At 37.9% G+C, this 27,489-nt stretch overlaps 1 protein-coding gene across 8 annotated transcripts in view; it reads left to right on the top strand.

The window, feature by feature from the left end:
• LOC127578441 (transcription factor EC-like) overlaps positions 1-6,539 on the top strand; it is a 102,852-nt gene extending 96,313 nt beyond the window's left edge. For all 8 annotated transcript variants that reach the window (XM_052030461.1, XM_052030460.1, XM_052030462.1 and 5 more), the window contains one exon: positions 1,238-6,539. In XM_052030461.1, coding sequence (XP_051886421.1) covers positions 1,238-1,609 — 372 coding nt within the window. In that variant the 3' untranslated portion in view covers positions 1,610-6,539. The remainder of the gene's footprint in view (positions 1-1,237) is intronic.
• The last annotated feature ends 20,950 nt before the right edge of the window (positions 6,540-27,489 follow it).

The following is a 27,489-nucleotide window of genomic DNA, read 5'->3' as shown; positions in this document are numbered from 1 at the left end:
AGGTTCTTTTGATGGGCAATTATTTTTATACAATAAGCCTCTATAACTAATGTTCCATCCCATCTTTCACTACTTTCACCTTCCCTTGATGTGATTTGTGACATAGGATTGTTTGTCTGACAATAGTGCCAAGTTCTGGCCTTTACCATGTCGCTGAATTTAGTTGCTGCATCATCCAGCAGTTGTGGTTGTCTGTTGGCCTCCAACCTCTCTCCTCCCTAAATTTTCTTGCTTCTACTCTTTCCTCCTAATAGGATGCTCAATAAAACCTACCTCCTTTGAGTCAACTTTAAATCATCAGTCCCTAATGTGTTTGAAAACATTTCTGTGAATTGACCTTGTTCCATCTTGAAGCAAAAAAACTGGGGATGCTGGAAATCTGAAACCAAGAGAAAGCTGGAAATACTCAAACTGGGTAACATCAGTGGGGAGAAAGTAGATCTTTCATGGCATTGCACTAGCAAGATGGCACTGGAGTGTGGCGACTCGTTGCAAGCTGCTCTCTGCAGATCTACTCATTACTTTTACTATAATCATTCTACTCTTTTTTAATTTAAATTCTATGTCACTAAGTATTACTAATAATATTCCCTGTAGCTGTGACACTTTACTCTGTATGCTGTTGTCGCTTTTACCCTGTACTAGTGAATTGATCTGTACGAATGGTATACAAGTTTTTCACTACCTTGATACAAGTGACAAAAATAAACCAATACCAACCTATTAAAATTGAAAAGTTCTTGACTTGAAAGGTTGACTGTCTTCTCTTCACGGATGCTGCCAGACCTGAGCTATTCCAGAACTTTGGTGCAATGATTTCCTCCCACACCCTAAAGACTAGTGGGTTGCTTGTTTAATTAGTCACTGTACATTGCTGCAAGTGGTAGAATCTAGGAATAGCTGATGTTTCAGTTCTCCTCTGCCACTCCTGAAGTGGTAATTAGTTTTAAGTAAAAGATGTGTCCAAAGGTTCGTCTTGTATTTTGTGAGGATTTGAGAGAGGGGAGTTGCAATTTGTTCTTCACCCCACACCTCCAGCCCAACAAACTATCCAAAAAAATTGCTATGTGACTACCTGCACTATTGTCATCTAGTCCATATTGTCTCTATGGCCAGATACTAGATGAGGCCTCCCTACATTAAGCATGACAAATAAAATTCCTTTACATGTTTAAAGACAAGTTGTGGTGTTCTTTTGTAAATTTTGATTCAACTGAATTTCTCATTAAAATTTCAGGAGCTCGAAATGCAGGCTAGAGCTCATGGTCTGCCTACCATAACATCATGCTTTAGTCCAATGGAGCTGGCTGCCCACCTTGTTAAGCACGAGTCCTACCAGGAGGACAATAGCCCGGATTATCTGCAGCAACCAACTTTGCCTCAGATGTTGAATGAACTCAATGAAGGGTCCTATAGCTATTTGGATCCTTTGTCACATTTCACAGACTTGTCCTTCAGTGCTGCTTTAAAACAGGAGAACAGGCTTGATGAAGCTCTAATAGACAACACCATCTCATTGGGTGCAAATCCTTTGTCTGCAACATCACCTGGTGCATCTAAAGGAAGCAGTAGGAGAAGTAGCTTCAGCTCGGACGATGATGAACTGTAATTGATGTAGTGATCCAGTAAGGGACTGATCATTTCATTTATCAAGAAAAATAATTAAAACACAGATGATTTGCTTAACTACTGATTCCCTGTGAGCCATTTGCACATCAGTATTTCAAACCTTCACTCTAAGGGTCAGAATCCATTTCCTTGTCAATGTTTATTTCATTCTGGTGCTGCTAATACTAATCCTTCATGAGGAAAACTAGAGTTCACAACGACCAAGTAAAAGTCGCGCATTTTCAGAAGCAATATGAAATTGTCAATTACACAATTAACAAGGAATATAAAGTTCCAAACTCTTCCTTATTTTATTTTCAAATGGCCAATTGATCAATATACTGGAGTTCCACTAAGTGGGAGAATTTTACTTTACGTGTAATTGGAAAAAAAAGTTCTTTTGTACAAGAGCAATGACTAGTCAGAAATAATTGGAGGCAGCAAAAGTTTTTAAAAAAAAATTAAGTCTGAAAAGTGCACATTGAACTATATTTTTATAGTTGACTTCCTGACCCATCAGAATTGTTGCAGATGTGAGGCAGTTTAATGAAAAATCAGATGGAAATGTATTTGGCAAAATTTAATAAAAAAGAGTTGAATGTGTCGTCTAAGAAACTGAAGTTACAATTTTATTTTTCTCCTACTTGGTAAAACTTCAATCTTCTGCTTTGAGGGAAAGATTTTTGGGTTGGTTCTTTCTTGCTTAACAGGACATGGTGCTAAATTGTGCACTGCTTCCTATTTTTGTTATTTAAAAATAGCAATTGAGCAAAAGGGAGATTTTTTTTCCATTTTTGAAAATAACCCAGTTGACATTCCTACAGTAATTAATCCACAGACATGGAAAATTTGTTTTATTGCACATGCGCCCATGTTTGGAGTATATATTTGGTGTGACATTAGTTTGTTAGAATTATTTTGCATTAAGCTAATGCAAAAGATAGAATAATACTTTAGCCTTAAGTTTGGGGGGGTGGCGGGGCTGGTGGGGAAGGTGGAAAATAATGAAAGGAAAAATATAGTCCAGTTTGTTCTTAAGTAGAAGTTTACTCAAGTGTGTTACTTCTACAGTTTCTGTTGCAAAAATGATTAGGTTCTAGAAGTTATTTTAAACTTTGGAGTTTACCTATCTTTTTAATTATTATTTCAATGTTCCTTGAAAGCATTTTCTTTACAAAAAAAAATACCTTTATTGGGTGATGGCAGTGCTCCCCACTACTAATTGTTGGAACCATTTGATAAGCAAATGGTGAACTTCATAAATTTGTTGCAGTTAGAAAATAGAGGTAAAACAATAACTCTTCAAATGTTTCTCAACTATTGAGCAACTTGCAATTAAATGCCATTTCAATTGAGTAAAATCTTGGAGTAAAAGAATCCTAAAAATAAGGAACTGGGCTAAAGAAGAATGAGAAGTAGTCAGGTCAGAGGGAGGCAATTTCTAAGAAGAAGCAAACAGAGAAGCAAGGGAAATTGGGGAATTTCAAAGCTGAAGTTCAAGCTGCCAATAGATGCATTAAAAACAGAAAAAGCCAGACTTGGAGAAATGTACAGTTCAAACCATGTTTTGAGGTCAGAGAAGATGATAAACATAGGGCAGAATGAGATTTTGAAGGGACTTAAAGATAAGAAAGGGAATTTTAAATAGACTGGTAACTTGGAACCAAGTTAGGTTGGCAAAAATAGAAGAGATTGTGGTGAGCTGGACTTGATGCAGATTGGAATATAAGCAAAAAGGGTTGAATTAACCATTAGTTTAATTGGTGCTAATAACCTTGTTTCTGTGCGTGAATAAGGTTTTAGATCTGCTGGAAAACAGTAGTAGACAGGAGCTTGTAATTTGTCTCTAATTAGATATAATGGTATTCTCTGTGGGGGAAATGCATGTGACACCCTTTTTGATTGCTTACATTATGGATTAAATTTTAACATAGGAAATGTATCCAGGAGTATGTCATATGGCCCTCGGCATCTTATGATCCCATGAACCTTGCTTTTCATTTATTATGACTGATCCAGTGTTCTTCTCTCTTTCCCCACTCATCTCCTCACGTAATATTTCCTGATTTTTCTCAGTATCATAAAATATCTATTCTTGGTTTTGAATGCACTCAATACTTACACAATCTTGAGGTAGAAACTTCCAAAGATTTACAACAATAGAAGTGAATTTTTTTTCGACTTTTATTGTGGTCCAGAATGGCTGATCACTTATTCAGAGCCAATGTCTCTTGTTCTAGAACTCTGCCCCTCTTGTTTTAGAAGGCTGTCCTTCAAATAACCTGGAATTTTTGAAACTAATAAGCTTGGACTGTGTATGAATCATTTTAACATTTACAGTAAAGAATGGAAAAACTGATTTTGCATGAGTCATTTAGCCAGTCCTTGTACAATGTTGCTTTGTACGTCTTTCTAATGAAATTTAATTTCAATAGGAAAATGTTTTTCATCTTTATTCTGTTCTGTATAACAGACCTGTTCACTAGTTTTGAAAATGAGGGAAGAGATGAAGATTTTTGACAGTTTTTAGTGAGTAGGGCAAGTATCTTCTGCAAGGCTTTTGTCTTAAGCATTGACAATCAATAGTATTTTTGACTTGTAAATCTTATATTCAAGGCTACAAACTATTTACTGAAATGTACTGTCATTGTACTACAACTTTTGTATGAAATAACCCTTTAAGATTTGTACATATTAATCTTTTTGTGGAGATATTTGGTACTGAATTTTTGTGTGGAAAATTATGTACATAGTGTTTGTTTCTGTCACCACTGCCTCTGAAATATTCCTGAAGCTAGTAAATTCCTCAAAAATAGCACTGAAAACTTGTGATCTACTTTTTTTCCTTGTAGTATTCAGACTACTGTCATATGATTCTTCCTAAAATAGAAATACCACTAGCTGCATATCCATTCAATTTGTTCTTATTGCAAAACAGTAGTACAAACACCAAAGTTATTTAAAAAGAAAAGTAGATTTTCTAGCCTCCTGAGAATATTTTACTTTAAGAATCCTAAATATAACTTTCTGGTCCCCTTTTTAAAAGATTATTTATTGATTTTTTTTTGTAATAACTTCGTTCCTCAAAGGCTGTAGACATGTAATGCTTAGAATTTGATCAATGAACAGTTCCTTGATCATAATATTCAAACATTTTTGACCTTTGTTCTATATCTGAGCACAGAATGATAAAACAGATGGTCATTTCTTTGAGTTAGGAGGGCTTTTGTAGAGGTGCAAGTTAGAAATACTTTGAAGTTTTTTTTTCTGGATTCAAGTAAAATGTGCATTTGATGTGGGATACTTTATACACTATTATAAATGTGGCTGCAAGAATGGGAAAGTAAGACATTCAGGAAGCACTGAACCCAAAATGGTATCTGGCACAGTTGAATTTGTATGGATTGCTGAAGCTACACTGGGGATGCAGATGATTCAAAACTTCAGTTAAACCTAAAAGTGAAATTTGGAAAATCTTTGTTATGCAAGACAAAAGCATGAGAAGTTTTCAAATTGGGCCCAATCTGATATCTTTTTAAGTTGGAGGAGATGGTGTAGGTTTCAGTTTATTTGCAGTGGAAATCTAATGCACGAGGGAACATCAGAAATTTGGAGGCAATGAGGCACAACTGTGTTAATATTGCATCATTAAAAGGCTAGTGGAATGGAGACCAAAGCACTAGAAAGGAAATCTGCGAAATGAGGTCAAAGTGATTTTTGAGTAAAGGCTCACAGATGACTTAAGTAAGTGAGAATTTTGCTTGGAGCTATGATGTTGATGGCATTAATTGTTATCTGGGCACCATAAATTAACTGACTATGAATGGACCAACCAGGACTGATGTCATTAAGAAAGTGCTTGAACTGTTGTGTAAACTCTGCCAGAGATATCATTTAGGATTATTATTATTATTATTAAAGTGTGCAGGGAGAAATTTCTCCTACAAACTGAGAAAATAGTTATCTAGCTCTGAGTGAATGAATGGCAAATGCAAAGGTCTTTCTAATTTAATGATGAACAACAAATTTCTGGAAATACTTCTGGACACCTGGTGTGATGACTTGCCTGTAGTTAAGTTATGTGTGCCTTCTAAGGATCCAGGACGTGGAAGGCGCACAACTTTTAACTACAGGCAAGTTATCATACCAGTCAATGACCACAGGCCATTCATGAACAGTGAGCCAGCTGTTCAGTGCATCTGGGCAAGGCTGGAGGAAGGCAGACAAAGAGAGATCAGAAATCTGAAGGTAATGACATTTCATCCTTTAAAAGTGGCAACATTGCTGGTGTCTCAAATTCTAAAATACAAACCTGCAGTCTGTCTGAGGTTGTCAAGTATGTAGTGACTTGGTTGGGGAACAATTGGTCATCTGAGCTAATTTTCTTCAGAGTGAAATTGGTACAATTAGAGCAGTTACTCATTAGTCTCACCTGACTGAATTCAATGATCTGATGACACCAGTTTTATGGGTCAAAATTAGCTGAATCTTGATAAGCTGAAATGCTCCAATGTTGTGATGAAGTGAAACATGTCTTGAAATGTTGTATTCTTTATGTGAATAAACCTCATGAATTGTACTGAATATCATCATAACTATTGTTCTGCATACTCAGCCTACCTTGAAGTAAAACAGCACATCAATTTGTATCAAGTGCTTATTCTCTTTTGGAGAGATTGAAGTGCTTTGTGATTGACCCAAACGTCGTCATCTAGTCCAGCTGACAAGGGGGTAGTATTGTTCTAGCCAGACTCGTGTTACTGGACAAGTCGATAACAGCTATGAGTCAACAGTTAAATGTTCTTTTATTTGTAATGATTTGCAATATTGAACCCAGTGGTATTTTCTGCAAGATCCAATTAATATTGATGGCTAAATGTTCAGAGTTTCTGTATGCTCTTCTGTGCTGCTGTTTCATAATGTAAATAAATGAGGTGAAAATACCAGCAAGACGTACTTTGCTGAAGGCATAGGTAAGGCTGTTACAACAATGTTTCAAAATTTATACCACAATCATACTCAGTTCTTAAAAGTACACTCACACTTGTACACACTACAGAGCTTGATTTCAAGTTTAAGATTTCCTGGTTTGACTTGACAATTGAAAGTTGTTCATTCCTTTAAATGCTTAAGAAATGTTGGTACAGTTCACTAAAAAACACAAGCTGAAAACTGCTGCTTACTTGCCTTAAGTAAATACTTTTAAGAGAGGCCTGAATGTGGCAATTTCTTTTAATGTATATAAGATAATTAATTGAAACGTACCTTTAAATAACATTTGAATTTGATATCATTCAATATGGCATGCTTTTCCAACTGTTGATATTTGTCTCCTTTTATAATTGAATGCTTCTAAGATGGTTATGCAGGAGATGGAACATAAACCAGGGTCATATTGTACATCATTTTCCAAAATTCATTCTTGTTTTCTAGGCATTGATAGTAAAGCTCGTACTTATTGCCTTTTTATCAGCAACCTTTGAGAAAGTGGTGGAGAGTAGCCACTTGTACTGCTGCGGTCTGAATGATTAAACACATTCCCTTAATGCTCTCTCCAGGAATTTCTAAGAGGCTGCACTAGAGATTATGAAAGAATGGTGATATTTTGTCCAAGTCAAGATGCAGGGTGACTTGGAGGTAAGAACTGATATCTTTGACATCACGAATGCATGATTACATATTCAATCATGTCACAATAATAAGATGAATGGAACTGAAGTAGTATTCTTTTACACTGTATATTATGTATTGATACGTTTCAATTCCTCCTTGCATATTTCCTTACTCATAGGCAATGTGCTTGTTCCTCAGATTCCACTGTTCCTCTCCCAAATTTCTGTTACTTTGTGATTTGCAATGTCAGTCATTTAATTTTCATGATATTGCAAAATGTCAACAAACTACTTCGTACAAAATCATATCACATAGATGTGCAAATTTAATCGGAATTGTTACCTGAGGTTTGTCGTTTGCTGCTATTGCTTCCATTGACATTTTAAAACTGGCTGAAGATCTTCTCTGCTATTCATAAGGCTTTCCAAAAAGCATTGCATAAGTGTCTAGTGAAATTTGCAGATGTAGTCAAAAATATAGATTAAATTATTTAAAAGACTAATCTTGCGTTACCCGAGGTAATTTTTCAAGTGAATGCTTTAATATGGCAGTTTTATGATGATACCATGGACAATTTAACTACACAAAATTACTTGCTGCTTATGGGGTAATTATTTTCAGCATTTTAGCCAATAGCTCTTTGTTTTCATTTTCATAATTTCCTAGGCTGTTTATTAAAAAGGAGAAAAGGAAAATCATGTGAAATATGACTTTTTTCTTGGAAGCAAGTCTTTGCAAAAAGAATATACAGTCTGCTCATTGGTTACACATGAAATCCCAAATGATGGGCAAAATAACACTTTAGGCACCAATCCAATTGTAAATGGTATTAATCATATCAACCAGCCAGAAACACTGCAAATTCTGATATGCAACTTATCACTGGAAGCAAAACTGGGATTCTGAAATCTACACCATGGTGGAACTGAAGAGGGTACCTGTGTTGTAACATGTTAGAAGCAAGGTAAGATGCAAAATAGAGACTAGAATTAAAGAAGTGGCAGAGGTTGAGCTGTTTTCTTTAATGAAATAAGTCATTCTATTTATAAAAGTTTCTTCCAAACCATATCAATTGCCATCAACCACAGGAGCCAAGTAGCAACACACTGAAAATTTGACATGCAACAGAATTTCCATATGCTGATTAATTATCTTAACTAGATGAAAAAAGGAAAATGAATGTCATGGAAAATTGTCCAGATGCAGAAACAAATCAAAGGCAAAAACTTTAACTTGAAGATAAGTGACCTGTACTTATTTAGCACCTCTCAAATTCATCTTGGAATTTTCCAAAGTGCTTTACAGCCATTGAAAATGTGGCTGCTTTCTCTAGTGTTGTAATGTTGCAACACCCAATTTATGCAATGCAATCTCCTTCAAGCAACTACGTGTTACTGGTCACATAACCTTTTTAGTTGTGTTGATTGTGAGACAACTTAATGGGTCAGGGTGAGAGGGCTCTCAACATAGCCATGACTGATACTCAGCTACATCTGGTGCTGAAATATTGTTATCTATTTCACAGCCAAGAAAGATAATTTACAGGCTGAACCAACTGGTAAGAAAGAAGCATTTATTTTTATAAGTGACTCACAGCAGTACAAGTATTTCATAATGTCAAACTAGCACCAATTATTACCAAGTCAATGATTCATACAAATAAAGTTTTGCACCCTTGCCTTTCAGCTACAGCAGAACTGTGCCTCTAACTATACAAACCGTAGCAATTCTTTGCTATTATTAGTGCATTCTTGGGACAAAGACTTCTTTATTTCCATGGATGACCTAGTTTGATCTATTCAATACCATTATATTTCTGTGTCTAAAGCTATCTGGGACCTGTGCAAAGGTTATGAATGGTTTCTATCTTCTGTCCCCACCACCCCCCACCCCACCTTTTGTAAGAGGGCTGGTGAAGGCAGCTGATATGTAAGGTGTGTAAAATTCATGAACTTGCATGTAAAATGTTCAGGAATATGCAGACTGAATAGTCTGTCTTATTGATAAATGTTCAACTGTACTGTGCACCACCTACAAAACACACTGCTGTTACTTTGCTCGGTTACTCCAAAAGCAGCTCTCAAACTTACAGCCTCCACCACGAAGTGCACCACCCCTGGTGGGTTCCCTTCCAAGTCACACTCCACCCTGACTTGGAAATAAGTTGCTGTTCCTTCCTTGTGTTAGACCCTATTGGAACTTCCCATCCAACAGTGCTGTGCAAGTACCTTCACCTAAAGGCTCGCCAACAGCACCACAAAGGTAATTAGAGATGATCAATAAATACTGGCTTCATCAACAATGCTCACATAATGAAAGTATATTTTAAAAACCCAGAACAAGTTCAATATTTACATTTCAAGATCCTAAGCATCTAATCAATATGCATGTGCTATATAAAATACTTCTTTCTAAACAGTACTTAGGAGCTCCCATTAACTTCCCTGACTGGATGCAAACACAATTTACAAAGTATACACAACTCTATCTATGAATCCAAGTTTCTTTGCTAACAGCAGAGAATATAGTAAACACACATAACTGATAGTGACCTTCAGTATTCCAACAGAATCTAAAATTCAGGAAATGAAAACACAAAACATAACTTGCTTAGTTTACCCATTCTATTATTGATGAATTTTCAACTGGTTTAACAAGGCCATCAACTTGAAACATTAACTCTGTTTCTCTCTAATGATGCCTAACCTGCTGAGTATTTTCTGCTTTAATTTCAGATTTCCAGCATCTGCAGTATAGTGCTCCCAGAAATCCAATGTTTTATCTCTAATAGGTACCACCATCCATCAGGATGCAACAGAGATAACTACAATGATATTTAGATATTTGTTTTGCTGAAAGCTTATGATGAAGTCCCTGGGTTGACCAGTCACATAGCAACTGAGGAATTTAAATTCAAGCAATTAAATGAAAAAAGCCTCTTTAAATATTGTTAGTCATTGGGACTACTAGATTGTTGTAAAAACCCATCTGGTTCACTAAATGTAGGTAGATTCAGGAAAAGAAATTGGCTGTCTTCAACTGGTGACCCCAGTTTCAATGTGATTGACTTTGAAATGATTTAGAAGCCACTCAGATTAGGAAATGACGTTAAATGATGGCCTTGCCAGTAATGACCACAGCACACTCAAAAAAAAACATTTATTTCTCTCAATCTCTCACCTTTTAACAAATAGTGGATGACTTCCCATTTTTCTACATTCTATTGTATCTTCTATGTTCTCACTTATTCAGTTTGTCCATCTCCCCTTAAAGCTGTTTTACATCCTCCTCTGTACTCAGAATCCAACCTGGCCCAGTATTATCAGCAAATTTGGAAATAGGACATTTGGTCCCCTCAGCCAAATCATGGATACAAGTTGTGAATAGTTGGGCCCAAGCACTGACACTGTTTACAGTCTGCCAACCTGAGAACAATCTGTTCATTCCTACTCTTTGCTTTTTGTCCAATAATCAGTTCTCAATCCATGTCAGTACATTAAGCCCCACTTCCATGTGCTCTACCTTAATGACCAATATCTTGTGTTGTGCCTTCTCAGAAATCTTCCCAAATTCAAAGTACAACACACTCACTGATTCCCACTTGTCTATTGAACTCCAACATTTTAGTCAAATGTGATTTTCCTTTCATTTAATCCATGTAGACTTTGCTCAATTCTCTTATTGTTTTCTAGGTATTCTGTTATTACATCCTTCATTGTAGATTCCAGCATTTTCCATACTATTCCTGTCATTGGGCTAATTGGTCAGTAATTCCCTATTTTCTCCCTCCCTCCTTTCTTAGATAATGGGGTCATGTCTGTTACCCTTCAATCCACTGTAATATTACCATATCTATAGAACTTTGGAAGATGATAATCATAGCATCTCTAAATTCACATGTTTCAAAACACTGGGATGTATATCATTGAGACTTTGGGATTGATCAGCTTTCAAGTTTGCCATCTTCTCTTGTACATTTGGAGACATGAGAGACTGCAGATGCTGGCAATCTGGAGCAACATTCCTCCCTCTGGTTCCCCTCCTCACCTTCTCCCCTTTATTTCATGGTCTACTGTCCTCTCCTATCAGATTCCATCTTCTTCAGCCCTTTGTCAGTTCCACCCATCACCTCCCAGCTTCTTACATCATTCCCACTCTCCCCCTCCCTCACCTGCCTATCGTCTGCCTCTCACCTGGATTCACTTATCACCCACCAGATCTTGCTCCACTCCTTCACACCACATATTTATACTGGCTATCTCCCCTCTTTCTTTCCAGTCCAGATGAAGGGTCTCGATCCAAAACATCGACTGTCTATTTCCCTCCATAGATGCTGCCTGACCTGCTGAATTCCTTCAGCATTTTGTGTGTTTCTCTTGTACATTTTATTGATAAATACCTGATTCCTTCAGTTCCTCATTCTCCTCAAAAACTGCCAAGGAGCTGAGGTGAAGCAGTGGGAAATGCACTCTCTGGTGTATCTGCCTCATGCTATTGCAAACTGGGAGTTGGTCAAGGGTCAGTTGCTGCTGCTTGCAGGTTGCATGTGATTTTTTTTTATATATAAAAATACTGCAATCAGTGAAGAGAGTTCCAGAGACTTATCCCACATAATGCAGCCCACTGAAAAGTGAGGCTGGGAGATGCTGAGAGGATATTGAAATAACTGTGTAGACTGTTTAATTACCATCTGTTAATGGATCCCTGCACAATATGCTCCTGTGTTTTTCTTTAAATTAATGTCAATGGTCGTAGGTTCTCTCTGGAAGCTGCAAAATCTGTTGACAGTGGAGGAAACATGCATGATCTTAAAATGTCATTAGGTACATGACTGATGGCAAGCAAACATCTTCCTTGCTTAGGTGAATTGTACCTGGACAATTTCCCACTACTCAAATCACACAAAATAAAACATGCACATTTGGCTCCAGTTTTGATGTCCAGGTAGGAGAACTATTCATTGGACATCCTAGGTGTATAGGACCTTCTGGTCAGAGTTCTGCTCCTGTTTCCCCTCTCCCTCCTTGCAGCATGCCCAACTCAGTCTCACCTCTGCTTTATTCTAGCCATGTAGCACTCCAAGGCAAACGCCCACTAATTTGACCATTAATTAATGCAGGAACCCAGAATTAGGAATCCTTCAATACCTGCCACACCACCCTACAGATTTCAGTGATCTGAACCACCTCTAGAAATCTCCTAACATTTGTAGAAGTGTGCTGGGGAATAACTTACCACAAACTTGTAAAAGATTGCTGATTCCTTTAAATAGCAGTAGAGAAAATGTTGATACGTGCAGGTGTTGGTTGCTCCTGCAAGTATGTTCACCCCTGTGCATTTAACAGGGCTGTTACCTGGAGCACTGAACCCTAAGGTCACAAGGCTGGTGTCAAATCTGCATTGCATACTGACTGATATCATGATTTGCCTGATCAACATGCCACCAGGGGCATTTTTGCAGATATACTAATGGTTTCCCCAATACACCATCTAGTGCAATTCATGACATGCATGTGTGCACAACTCAGATGCCATTTTGGATCACTGACAGCCCTCATCGCATCCAAATAATGGACACTAACAAGTTCAACTTCAAGACCGTTTAATTACTATCTGTTAATGGATTCCTGCACAGTATGCTCCTGTTTCCTCTTGTGTCCACAGTCCAATTAGCCTCTGTCCATGGCCTGAGTCTCTTATGATCAGAAACAACTGCTTTAGTGTGTCCACATTGAACAGTCATTCTCTGGTCACTAGTGGTTACCTAGAATGTTCACCCTATTCTTGAAGTCGGGTTTATTGCTGCTAATCTGATGCTATGTGTCTGTGATGCCGCTGCAAGTAAGTTTTTCATTGCACCTGTGCATACATGTACTTGTGTATGTGACAATAATCTCAGAGTCATGGAGTTGTACAGCGTAGAAATAGGCCCTTCGACCACCCCCCCCCCCCCCCATATCTATGCCAACCATCATGCCTACCTATAGTAATCCCCTGCATTAATTCTATATCCATTTGTGCCCTACTCGTTCAAGTGCCTGTCCAAATGCCTTGTAAATGTTGTCACTGCTTCTGCCTCCACCACTTCCTCTGACAGCTCATTCTGGATAACAACTACTCCTTGTGTGAAAAATTTACCCCTCCAATCCCCTTTCAACCTGCACTCTCTCACCTTGAAACTTTGCCATCTAGTTGGAAAACAGATTCTGGCTATCTATTGCTTCCTATTGCCTCTCATAATTTTATAAACCTCTGTCATGTCACCTCTCATCCTTCTGTTCTCACGTCTTTTTCAAAGATGGAAGATAATAGTCATCAGATTCGTGTTTACAGGTTAAAAATACTTTTTCAGGTGTGTTTACAGGTTAAAAGTACATAAGTTGAAAAGATGGGTAAGGCAGAGAAAACGCAGCATACTTAAAAATCAGGAAGACTGGAATCAGTCGCTAAGCAGTTATAGAATTTGGAAGCAACATTTGGATAATTGAGTCAGATTTGTCTCTCAGTATATGGATTGTCCAAAACCTTTCACCTATCTAATTGGATCATTTGCCAAATGACAAGAATAAGTCTTGGACTTGAACTTGAAGTCACCTTGGGCAGTATAGGTCAACTCTTCTTGTCACAATGCACCTTAATAATGCATTAAATCTGATGATTCAAACAGATAATAAAAACAAGTGAGCTTGGTTGTATTCATTTCAGCTTCCTGGTATAGGTAACACTAAAAATATGCAGTTCTTTGATCACATACCATGAAAGAAGTTAATTTAATCTATCTGCCAATTAATTAACCAATTGGTGTTTTCAGTCCAATTTCACAAATGATTTCATATTACATCAAAGCTTCAAACTTGTGATGTTAATACCCAAAGGAAGAACTTGCATATAGCGTCTTTTACATCCTCAGGATATACCATATTGCTTCACAACTGTTAAACTTGTTTAAATATACAACTGATGTCAAAGATCGACTAAATTGCACATTGCAAAGTCTAGCACACGTGATACAGTTGACCAGTTGGCTTGCTTTGCTGAATTTGATGAGTAACTAAACTGCCGGTCTTCAGCTAGGAAATGACATAAAAATGGTTGGAATGAGGTATAATATAGAAAAGTATTTACCTGTAAAGTATACACTAGTAATGACCAGTGATCTAATATGGAAACCTTGCTAGGAATGTGAAATAGACCATAATGTTCTTTTCACACCATTTCATTTTTTAAAAAAACCGTACCATGCAGAAGTTCCAAAGTGAAAGTGGTTCCAGATGAACTCATCAAGGATAATTAATGGACATGATTATTAAAGTTCATTAATTGTCTGAACATGAATTTCTTGAAAAAAGTACTCATTCATTATCTTTTAAAATGTCTATAGGCAAAACATAATTAGAAAACTGCAGTTTAATTTGTTTCTTTATTTTTGCAATTTAAAACTACTGTTATTAGCTTAATGAGATGTTCTTTAGAACATGTTAAACATGGCATGAAACAGTTCCTTAGGTGGTTTTCTTTCCTTCTTTCTGGTGCCTAGCACACACTCAGCAAAGTGAAAGCAGTGGAATCTTTATCATTACCTTTTAAATGAGACTTCATTTAAATGTCATTACCTGGTTATTGTAATAGCTCTCTCTCTCAATTACTGATACTGCAAGAAGATTGTGACGATAGGCTAATGGCGATATAAACCTCGGTCATTTCCCAAGGTCTGGGTCAATTAATCCATTCTTCTATCTGCATAAAAATGATTAAGACATCTGAACTTTTATACAACACATATAGGTAGAACTAGAGTGTGAAATATTTTACATCTGTTCATGTTATGATTGGACTGAGTAAAATTCTGGGCATCTGCCACTATCTATTCAGACACCTTCCTATTTAATTTCTTTCAGCAATGGTACAAACAAAACAACCCATTAAGATAGAGGGTATACTTGCTAATTAATGCCACTGTGATATTGATGGTATTAATGGGGTAGGATTGGTTTCTGTCTTTACCAGCTAAGCATTAATTCATGACTGGGTGGAGTGTGGGAATGGATACCTGATGGTGACAAACACATAGCAGAAATAAAACCTAGCTTATTTTAAATTCACAGAAATCCTGCTCTCGCTATTCCCCCCACCCCATTTTTCAGGATCAAAGTATCATTAGCAAGGCTAGCATTTATTGCCCTTTCTTAATTCACCTTGAGAATGCAGTGGTAAGTCACCTTCTAGAACACTTGAGTCCAGACAACAAATGGGCAGTATGACATTACTGTGAAGGCCCTACCTGAAAATGCCTCACTTAGTGTGGCAATGTTGATGTCAAAATGTACGACTTCCTGAGCTACGGTAGCTGAGCAGTGTTCAGGTCTGTCATTGCTGGGGATGTCCATGAGGGTCCTGGAATTCCAGGACTAGAACTTTGTTGAGGTGTTGGAGTTGTCTGTGTGTTGTTTCTTTTAATGCTCACCATGTATCATATTGACTTCACGGAGAAAGGTTTTGATCCAGTAGCAAGGGGAATGAAGACAATTGGAGCCCAGACTCTTCTGAACAGGAAATGATGTTCATTACATTAGTGGACACTCATGTAACTGCTGTCCAATGGGCTCACTTACTTACATGTATACACGTGTGAGCTCAGGCACAGGAACACTTGTGCCTGAGCTCACACCTGTCTTGTCACCAACTGCTTCCCTCCTATCTTGTCACCCCTGTCTTTCCCACACCCCCAGATACACTCTGGTTGTCAGAAAACCAAATAGGTGTAAATCCAGAGCTGGGAGTCTGGTAGGTGGCCAAACTTGAGTTGGTGAGAAGTAACTTACACTCCCATTTGCCCCTATACCTTTGCTTGCATTCCCCATCAAAATCAAAAGGGTCTCGGATCTTGTTCCAGGTTTAACTTAGGACGGGATCCAAGTGGTGATGCAGTACTAGGGAATCCTAGTAAGTCTGTCGCCACCATTGGATTCCAGCAATGAAGTGAAGTGACAGATGAGGGCCTTCGAATCTGGTAGAGAATTTGAGCTTCTGCCCGGTAACAAATGCACCACTGCCTCCGTGGCTGAGGTTGTTCCTCTTTTCATTTTCTCTTCCTGTCAAAGATACTGCAACTACAACAACTTGTGTGGGAATATAAAACCCACTCAAACAAACCCGAAACACTGAGAATCCTGGAAATCAGAATTAAAACCAATAAATGCTGGAAATGAGCTAAGATTGGAACAGCTCAGATGAAAGGTCTTTGACCTGAAAAATTAACTGTTTCCCTCTATCTGCAGAAGCTGCATAACCTGATGAGCATTTTCAGGATCTGCCATAACATATGCATATGCACAAATACAGCGCTTCAACACAATTAGAGTGACTGGACTGTATGGAAGATCCCTCACTGGTGAAGTGAATCTGGTGCTTTTCTTTACTTTTGCAGCAGAATGCAAGCATCCACTCTGATATAGACTACTACAGAACTGAACGAAACTTTTTTTTCCACCATACCTGTGCCAACTCTTTCAAAAAGCTGTCCAATTAGTTTCACACCTCTGATTTGTTTTTTCCCCCAAAGCTTGTAATGACTTTCTTCCTCCTCTTCTTTTTGAACATCACTAATGAATTTGATTCTACGATCATTTCAGGCCGTGCATCCTAGATCACTACTTGTTGTATATATACTTCTCCTTCAACTTGTTTTCTGTTCCTATGTCAATTATCTCACTTCCGTATCCTCTGATCATTGACTCTTCTGCCAACGGACCTTTCTGGCACGAGGAGTAGGTTATACCTGACCTGAAATCTCTCATCTCTAGTGCCATTTCATTACATCACCTTTACACCCTTTTTAAGGCTTTGGCATGCTTCCCGTTGCACAAAATTGTCCATAGTGTAACAGCAGGGACCTAGTCAGGCTTAACCATAATGTCCTTGCTTTTGTACACTTAAAGGGGCTAAACTCCAAAAATGGGTAGGAAATCTGAACTGCATGCATCCATTTGGGGACATCTTTTAAATATCTTCCCAAAAGTTTTGTTTTGCTATTGTCAATTCAGGAAGTGCTTGCAGCCAAAAGTTACATGCTACAATTGCACTCAGTTCTATTATTTCCACTGACGTATTTTACATCTGTGTCATGACGTACTTCAGCATTCTGTTAACAAGACTGGCACTTATCACAAGGTTTGTATGGAATAAGAATCTGATTTGAATACATTTTTCACACTATTAAGTTATTGTTAGACCACAAAACCCAATTCTGAAACATGTTTCCTAAATTCCATACCCTGGGCAATAAATTTGTCTCAGTTAAATACTGACAAGCAGATTGTTTGTGATCAAGGACTGCTAACTTAGAAGCTGTAAATTCTGAAGTGTATGAAGCTGCACTTCACACAGTGGAACAACTATTTTCATTGGTAAATTTTAAACTGCTGAGGTCTCATCTATTCCTTAATTCATTGCTGCTACACCATAAAACTATGTCCAACTTTACTTGTTTTAGAATTAATAGTGGTGAAAATAAAGTCAATCCTGTCAACAAAAATCATACAAGATTTTTGGCCAACTTACACCAAATCACAGTTGCACCTACTTCAAAATGGGCCAAGAAACAGAGTGGGTATGTTATTGGGCTAGTGATCCGGAGTGATGGGTTCAAACAGGGATGGACAATAAATGCTGGGCTTTTAAGTAACATGTCCACATAAATAAGTTTAAAATAGCCTCTTGCACAAGGTATCAGAGACACAGTTTACAGTATGTCCTGGGGTGGGACTTCAATGTCCATCACCAAAAATAGCTCAGTAACACCACCACTTACTGAACAGATCAAGTTTTGAAACTACTGAACTACGTATGTGGCATATTGTGAGAGAAGCATGATGGACAGACCTACTTGACCTTGTCTTCACCAGCCTTGCCTGTTGAAGATGCAACTGTCAATGACAGAATCGGTGGGAGTGACAGAACAGAGAACAAGTTTCATTTTCACATAGAGGACACCCTTCACCCTACCATACTGAAAGCTATAGATGCAGGACAGATCCACCAGCTCAAAACTGGGTACCCTTGAAAGAATGTGGGCCATCAGTAGCAACGGCTATCCATGGCGATCTGTAATACTGAATTGAAAAATAAACTTGCATATAAATAGCACCTTTCACAAACTCAAGACATTCCAAAGAACTTTGAAGCCAAACTAGTATTTTCATTGTGTAATCTCTCTTGGAATATACAGAACACAGCATCCGATTTATGGTAGGCTTTCACAAGCTGCACGAAATGTCCAGATCATTTATATTAGGAGTTGGCTGAAGGATTAATGTTGGCCAGGACATTACCAGTGGAGATCTGGGCTTTCAACTCAGAAGAGAAGATATCATGAAATTATGAATGAAATATAAGATAATCAGGAATATTACTTCAAAACACGTGTGTGGGACAAGTGAGCTGTTGAGAATCAACTGAAGAATTTTTGTGAGGAGTTTGATCAGCATGTAGAATAGACTTTCTTACAGATAAAACCTTTGAGGAAACAAGCAACTTCAGCTGAGAGAGAGTCCTGCAGAGGGTGAGTTGTGCCCACATCTGGCAGATGAATTAAGATTGGCCAGACAGGCTTCTTCATCTGTGAATGGCTGGGTGATATTATGAAATGGAAAAGGTCTGGTAATTTAGAGAGTGATCTAGAAAGTGAACAGTGTGATCATATGTTTTTGTGCACCACGTTTCAAAGAGAGATTAATTTTGATGGAAAATCGGGAATTTACCATGAGTTGTTCAGTCTGCAATTTTTCTTCAGAACCTCTCGCTCTCGCTCGCTCTCCCTCTCTCTCTCTCACGCTCTCTCTCTCTCTCACACACACACACACACACACACACACACACGCATACAAATGCACACACAAAACACAACCTACAGCCCACCCCCACACACACAGATACAAAGTCCCACCATTGTCCTTGGGCACACACTCTCACCACTGGGGCAATGGCCCAGTGTCATCTCCAGTAAAGTTGTTACCTCACAGATCCGGGAACCCAGATTCAATACTGTCTATGTGGAGTTTGGGTTACCCTGGGTGTTCTGGTTTTCTCCCCACTTCTCAGAGCTGTGTGACTTGGTAGGTTAATACACCACTGTAAATGGTCCTGTGTGTAGGTGAGTGATAGAATCTGGGGTGAAGTGATGGAAATGTGGGGAGAATTTAATGGGATTATTGTAAATGGGTGCCTGGTGCTCAGCGTGGACAGTGGTTCCGTGTTGTTTGATCTCCAACTACTGATCCGAGTCCCCTAAATTCATAAGCACAATTTGACTGGTCCCTCCCTCCCTCACCACCAATCTCCCGACCCCAAGTCCCAATCACTTTACACCTAATTCCCACTCTCCTGATCACTGAATGAAAGTGGCATCTCTGGAGACAATTTTGACCACAGTAAATGAGAGATTTGACACTGATGCAGGTGCTGATGATTGGCTTTTATATCTCCTGCACATCTCCAATTGGTCAGGAAGTAATGAATGCCTATCCTTAATCGTAGTTCAGAGAGGATTTAAATACGAGGCATACCTCACAGTGTAATAAGAACTTACTCTTTGGGGAAAGGACGAATGTGACAAAGAGTTTGGTGGTCCAAAACATCACTTGACGTCAACTCTCATATTCTCTGGTGGGCTTCATATTCAAAGACCAGTCAATCCTAGCTGTGTTAACAGAGTAATCTGTTACAGCAGGGCACACTGGAATGCACACATAAACTCAATATATTAATTGTTCAGTGGTCATATGGAAGGGTTAACTGGCAAATATAGGATCTCACAAGTCATGCCACCAAAAGGACCATCAGTGTGAAACCCAGATGAGCAGTGAACTTCCACTACAAGAAGTTCAAATTCTGCCCAATTTCACCCCCTCTCTGGTCCTGGTTGACTAAATGCCTCTTCTTGAAGAGCATAGTTTCAATGCTGGAGATGTTTGGTGGGCGAGGAAGCATGGTTAAAGACAGATAAGTGCCCAGTAGAGTATTTTGGACATATATCATGTTTCAAATGATTAAAAGGAAAGAAATAAGGGAAAACTATTTTTTATGAATGAAGCATACTTTTATGGTGCTTTGAAGAATAAGTTCAGTACAACACCGAAATCAAAATGAAGATTTCCAAAAGGTTACCTGCTTTTTTCAGCTACTTTTGCTCAAAGTAACCTGAGCAAGAATATTATGATTCTACTTGAATCTCTTAAGGTTTCCTCTCCATTGCACTGGATATATATGAGCGGCACAAGAAAATGTATCCTTTTTATTTTGTATATATCCAGTATCATCAGGAACTTCCATTGTAGAGAGGCTATTTTAAGCATCCTTATAGAAAGCCAGCATCTTAAAAAGACCAACAATTCTGCAAAGAGGAAGGGGATGTTTTGATTCAGTGGAGTTCTTAATACAGATTAGTACTGGATTCCTTTGGTTTCTCGATACATAGACTACTAAACAAAAAACAGCTCCACACTGTGGTCACATTGAAAGTAGAGAGATCTTAGGTATTTCTGCTAAGTTGGTTAAACAGGTTTACAAGCACTGCTACCCAAAGGACATGAAGGTATTGTTCAGAGTTTGTTTTCCACAGCTCCATAATATAACTTCCAGAGTGAGAAAATAGTATCAAGTATTTTCAGCAATATAACTACCGAATATTTCATGGCTTTTAAACACTAATTTCAAATGTTGGAGCCAGTTCAGGTGGCTAAAATTATATGGTTAAAAGACAGAAAATTATGAAAATTCAAATAAGTATCACAAAGTAAGTTTATAATTTAATTGTAATGACTAAAACATTACCATTTACCTAATAAAAAGGGCATTTGAAATTATAGCCTTCTAACTTTATAGAAGCATCATTGCTAATAATCCAGACAGTGGATATATTTACATTTGAAAATGTTTCGAGAAATGTTCCTTGAATGTTAATATTCCCAAACTACCACATTCACAATGGAGCATTTCAACAAATTCATCTTCATTGAATATACTGAATAGTAAATAGTATCATATCTTGCAGAATGCAAGGAACACAAGAAAAAGACTTCCTTTTATTAATAAACTGCAGGATATCATAGCCTCACCCAAATTTGACACAGCGCAGGATTTTAGTGTCAACAATCCTTTCTTAAAAGTAAATCTCTGGCAGTATTGTATCAATGTTGTGGCATTCATTCACACCTCTGTAGAACTTAAAAGAGAGGGGAGCAGCTTCCATCCATCAATTGAAGGTTAAGTAATCTCACCTCACAATGTGGTAGCATGCAACCAAACGCTTTTCTTGTGATAAACCCTGAATAAAATTTCTACACCTGGAAGGAGTTCTGTTCATGGACAGTACCGCTAAGGACTGAAAGTTAGGAAATCAGAAATACTTGATCCTTACTGCAACACACACCCACCCCCTCCTCCAAAAATGCTCCCACTTACCTCTTATATTGCTGATTTTTACTTTCCAACGTAGTTTCAGCAATTACTTGGTGCAAGGAAGTGAAATAATTTTTAAGCCCTGTGTTGGAATTTGACTTTGATACTCTAATTAGTTCTTTTCACTGTTACAGCACCTTACTACTTCTCTGGCATTGTGGTCTCAGAGTTCAAAACCATTAAAATCCAGGAGAGAAGTCAAGGGATCCCAAACTTTCATGTTGGTTCTGTTAGACCCAAAGTAGAAAATAGCAGGGAGTCAGTTATTTGCTGTTGCTGTTGCTGTTGCAGAGGTTTTGCTTTATTTTTGTGAGGCTGGAATCCATGTGTCCATTTCAAGACCAATTAGCAGAGTGTGCAACCTCTAGATGCAGCCTATATGGAAGGCTTCCCTATCCTGCTTCCTAGGTTCAATCAGGTCCCAACCCAAAAGTCTGGCAAACTCAGTAAAGTAAGGCACATTAGTCTCTAAAAGGTTTAAGTTGACCTCAGCAGGGCTATGGGTGAGCTGAAGCCTGGAGGCGGTGGTGGTAGTGAGATTAAGAAGGACATGGGTCTTCAAAGATTATCTTCGTGATTCCTTTTCACCGTTAACCTGTATCATCCCCATCATCACTAACCTACCCCCCTCCCATCCCATGAAGAAGAGAAAGCTGTGACGTTACATATTTTTGGGTCTGTAGGAGACAGGGGAGGAAATATATTTCAGATTGAAACTTACCCTGCATTTTCTCCAGAAAGCATTTTGAGGATGTTCAAGGGCAGAATTCCCCAAATTTGCTATTTGTTTAGAATATTGCAATTGGAATGGAACAAGTGGATAACAGAATTATGGTTGGTCTTGATGAATAGTTAGAACTTTAACTGATATTTTCGTTATTTATGCTCAGATTGACTTGCCACAACCAACAATTGGTCAATATGACTATTTATGATTGGTGGCCAATCAGATCCCACCAATTTCCTTCCTGCCAATATTGAACCACAAACTCTATATGATATTTGAGGTAGATTTGCTCTGGACAGCGGATTTATGTATTGTCCCATAGGTGAAGATCTTCATTTAGTATTAGCTGCTGTATTGTTACTGCTGAGGATTAAATTCATGAATTCAAGAAAACCTTTATGAATCAGTTTTAAAAGGCTCTCTTTGAAGGAGAATAATTTTAAAGCAATTCAGTGATAAATACTCAGTACTGACTCCACCTATTCCCCTTTCACATTCAGCCAACATAGGAAGCTTACCATCAATCATTGCCAGCTAACAGAATAGAGGCAAATGTTTTCTGTAGCTGTCTTTATTTACTATTGCAGAAAGTAAGAATATCAGGGCCATGTTTTTTATATTCCATTTAGCTTTATTTCTGGATTAACTTGACTTCCTTACAATGCAAATATACACACAAACTTATATTTGTGTTATTCACAAATATGCAGTTGCACACAGATACATGCAAACACATTGTTTTAGAGTAAGTAAAATAACCACCAAAAGACTTATTATTATCCTACAAATTTGGTCTCGCAATATTTCATTATATTTTTGAAAGCTTTAAATCATGAATCAGTGAACCATAGGAAATTATGTGTTTTGTGGTTCTGACAAGGGATGAATTTCTGGGCACAATATCTCACTAAGATTTTGGTCTTTTTATGCTGTTCAGTATCAAAATTTGAGAACATTACTGTTAAGTGTCGTGGGGCATTTGAGAATTTGAGAACATTACTATGAAGTGGTAAACATAAAATCTCTTGTTGTGGGTGAACCAACATATTGAGTGCAGTATGCACAGCACTGTTGTATTTCAGCCAGTGTCTAATCCATCAGCATTAAGAGGACTCGTATTTTATCTTTTTTTAAGGCAAATTAACAGTCCTTTCATTTCACTCTTAATTTTGCACCAACAGTATATAATAATAGTTGAATATGATCACTATTCTTTTCCATAATAACATTTTTGTCAATCTAGCTTAACAAATATGTTTTCTGAAAAATTTACAAAGGATATGATTTTTTTGACAAGCCATCTGTTTGCATGAAACAAAATACTGGCATATCCCTGACTGTAAAATTTAGTGTATCTTACAAGGAGACTCTTCAATTCATATGGCTAAATTCTCCATGAATCCAAGCTGATAGTTAAACAATGAAGTCGTAGTGTATCTTAACAAGCCCTGAGCCCTGCAGCATTTAAATTTGAGTAATATGGGATTCACAGCTATGTGGTGACTGAATTTATCTTATCCTACCACATGATACACAGCATTCACTTGTCTGGGCTTGAAACAACCAGCACATCGAGAAGTGTTACCATAATGGTAACCCTAAAGATTCTTATCTTGACAGTTCTATTTATGTTTTTAATCTCCATTTCATCTCACTACTCATGTAGCAAGACAATAATGATCATTCTTTCTTTGAGGGGCATCATCACATCACCCATAACTTCCATGCATCAGCTTAGACACTTTGCCTACTGGCAGAGGGATTGGAGGAATCTACCTTGAGTAAGAGATGCATATATTGAAGCTTTGTGATTATGACCTGGTGCATGTAAGATTTTAACCACCTGTATGGAATATTAAACAGGGCAATCAAACAAATGCATGCAAACTCTAGCCATTTTGAATAGGAATCATGGTATCCTAACATCTGTTGGCTGTTTTTCACCCGACTGTTGTGTTTATTATGTCATTGCTAATTGAGAAGGGTATGAATGCTAAAAGAAGAATGATAGTGAAAAGAGACATAGAAATGAAGGATCCGATCAAAGCTCTTCAACTTCTCACCTGTCCATGTGTAGCTGTGTACATTTATTGTGGAGATTCACTGCAGGTAACTATTCTCAGATTGTGGGGAAAGATATCCCCTGTGTGTCAAATTTAAAGTGTAAATTATCCTATAAAGAACAAGGTTAAAATTGTACAGAAGAAATTTTCCCTCTTTGTAAAGATCAAGGTGGTAAGGGCCTTTGTACATTCCTGTGCATTCTGGACACAGTGCCATTTATTCCAGAAAAGTGGAGGGACAAAATTAAAGTTGACATTTCAAGTCACTAACTTTTCAATGGAATAGTTATAAACTTTATGTGCATATTAATATTTCAGTGTAGATTCCCATAAATAAACTCTCTGGTTAAAGCAATAAAATGTTGCTGAAAATACAATAATCAGTTCTGATGGCGAGTTATCAATCTGAAATACCATTGACTATTCTCTCTCCACAGATACTGCCTCATTTGCTGATTATTTCCAGTTGTTTCTCAACAGGGCACAATGCCATTACACTATACTTGACATTTTTACTGCCTCTTGGGTGACTGTGGCTTCTAAAATAGTGCCAGATCCCTTGGAAAGCTCTGATCTGTAGATAGTTATGAATCTAATTTCAACTGGGGCACGTGTGTTAAAACTGTTGTCAATGACCCTGACTCTGGCATATTTTCTGCAGTCAGGCTCATTTCATTTTTTTGAAGAGCGGTTAATATTTTTCCTAGCTGCTGGTGAGCTCTGACCCCACCACCCATTTTTAATCCCCATTTTTTTTCTCTTTCTTTCTCTGTTTTCATTTGATTCCTTCTATTTATGTCTCCTCCAGACAGATTATATGCAACTAAGCCTTCATCACCATCTTTCAGCCAGCAGTACCAGCACTTTTGTCATTCAGTCTCTCCTGCTCTCCACCCTATCATACACATTCCCTTCATCCTCTCTTGTTCTTCCACTTCACTGCTGCTTAAAACGTGTGATTTCTAACTTTTCTCAGTTCTAATAAAAAGTTGTCAGTGAAATTTTAACTCCTCAGTGACACTGCCTGACCTCCTGAGTATTTCCACATTTTCTGTTTTTATTTGATTGTCTATGGACTCTGTTGCATTTTTGCAGTCTGAGTTGAGAAAAAGAAACAAAGTGAGTTGGCACCTGTATCATGCAGCAGGCAGTTTCTGGGATTACAGGCAAAAAGCACTTCAAAGTTTTCCATCTTGCCCCATGTCATCATTTGCTGAGAGATGATTCCAGGAAAGAAGCAGAGAATCCAATCTTAACTGCTACTCATTGAGTTTTACTATAATCATCTCCAATTCAAACCATTCCAGTAGATAACTCAATAATAACACATAACTGACCACCAAGCAAGAGCATATAATAAAAAAACAATCAGGAGGAAGCCCCTAGTGGTTGTTCCTCCATTCTACCTTTAACCTCGATGCCACTTTCCTGGACTAAACTTGTATTTCTTTACTCCTTTAATATCCAATTTATTGATCTCTGATATATATGTTGAAGAAATAATATTCTTAAATTTTGATTTAAATTGAAGTTTTGTGTTTTCTTGTACTGGGATATACTATTGCCATGAGTGTTATTCAAGTTATCATTTTTTTCCCTCCTACCTTTTCTATAAATGACCAAATCTTCATTTGAAAGACCACTCTCAATTCCAATTTCATTTTGATTTGGAGGTGTCAAGGATCAATTTTTGTTAGACCACTACAATTTACTTTTAAATGCATGAACCATTAAGCATGTCTGTGCGGTGCCTAATGTTTGGATATTGATTTGAAATTCTTGTGTGAATCAAACATGGTCAACCTTAATGTAATTGGCTGGCGTGGTTTAAGATAAGATAAGATCTTTATGAGTCACATGTACATCGAAACACACAGCACATGCTGTTCCATAGTGGAAAATTGCGCAGTAGGATTGTGACATTGATCCTTATGCTTTGCCAATTTGAAGCCAGTGTTGCCAAATTGGAGTGCCCTGATCTAGCTAAAACCACATGCTAGTTCTGCATGGAGAGGACTGTATGTCTGATGTTTAAAGGAGTCATCAATTACTTGTTGATTTGTCACTTCCACTGAGAGTATAGTTTGGTGTGCAGGTTTGCTGGAGTTTTATTGTTGGATCATTGGAGTTTGAGGAGCCTTGAGAGAGCGTTGTGGCTGACAATGGATTTTCACTTTAGTGCAAAAGTGAGCAGCCACATATGGGGCCTTGTTGGTTGTACCTCTAGGCAAAGCAGGGGAGAAGGGGAGGGCATACAATGTAGAACTACTTGCCAGAAGATTGGGGGGGGGGGGATGGGGGGAGTGGAGGAAGTGGAGGAAGAGAAGGGTTCAAAGGGCTCATAGATCACATGGTTAGGAAGGCAAATTGGAAACTGGCCTTCACTAGTCATGACATTGAATACAAGGTCACCTAATGCACCAACTACTTCATTGTACATGGGCATCACCTACTTACTGTAGGTTATTCCCTCAATGTCCTTGTTAGGGATTATTCTGGAGTTATGGAATAATGGATAGCAGATATTAATTAAAATGAGAACCAGTCTTCAGGAAACAAAACCTGTTCACGTTAACATCAGCTGATACTTTAAGGCCATTGAAACCAATCATTGGGTTGGGACATCCTGACTCTGTACCATTGAAACTACACAGGGGAAGAAAATAGATGAATGTTCATGTTAATTTGTGGTCATTGAAAACATCATGATGAGATAAGGGGAATGCATTAAGTGGCCATCTCCGGTATTAACATATTGTTAAAGATGTATCCTGCCACCTAATGCAGAGTTCAGGGCAGGTCTGTTTTGTCACTTAATATTCTGGCAAGTTGTATATTCAAGGAGCCATCCCTCAACACTGTAATAAAAGACGTAAATTTTTGGGTGTCTGGAGTTTGTGCTCAGAAGCTCTCGGATAATCCACCAATATTTGAATATTCAAAGTGGTTCTGCTCGTTGGGATGTGCTCCCATTGTAAATATGTAATTCTGCAAAGTTTAAAATGTTAGTTAAGTAGGTGA

Source organism: Pristis pectinata, chromosome 15 (genome assembly GCF_009764475.1).
Source record: "Pristis pectinata isolate sPriPec2 chromosome 15, sPriPec2.1.pri, whole genome shotgun sequence".
Lineage (NCBI taxonomy): Eukaryota > Metazoa > Chordata > Chondrichthyes > Rhinopristiformes > Pristidae > Pristis > Pristis pectinata.
The sequence above is the reverse complement of the archived record's forward strand: the minus strand, read 5'-3'. Positions and strand labels throughout refer to the sequence as shown.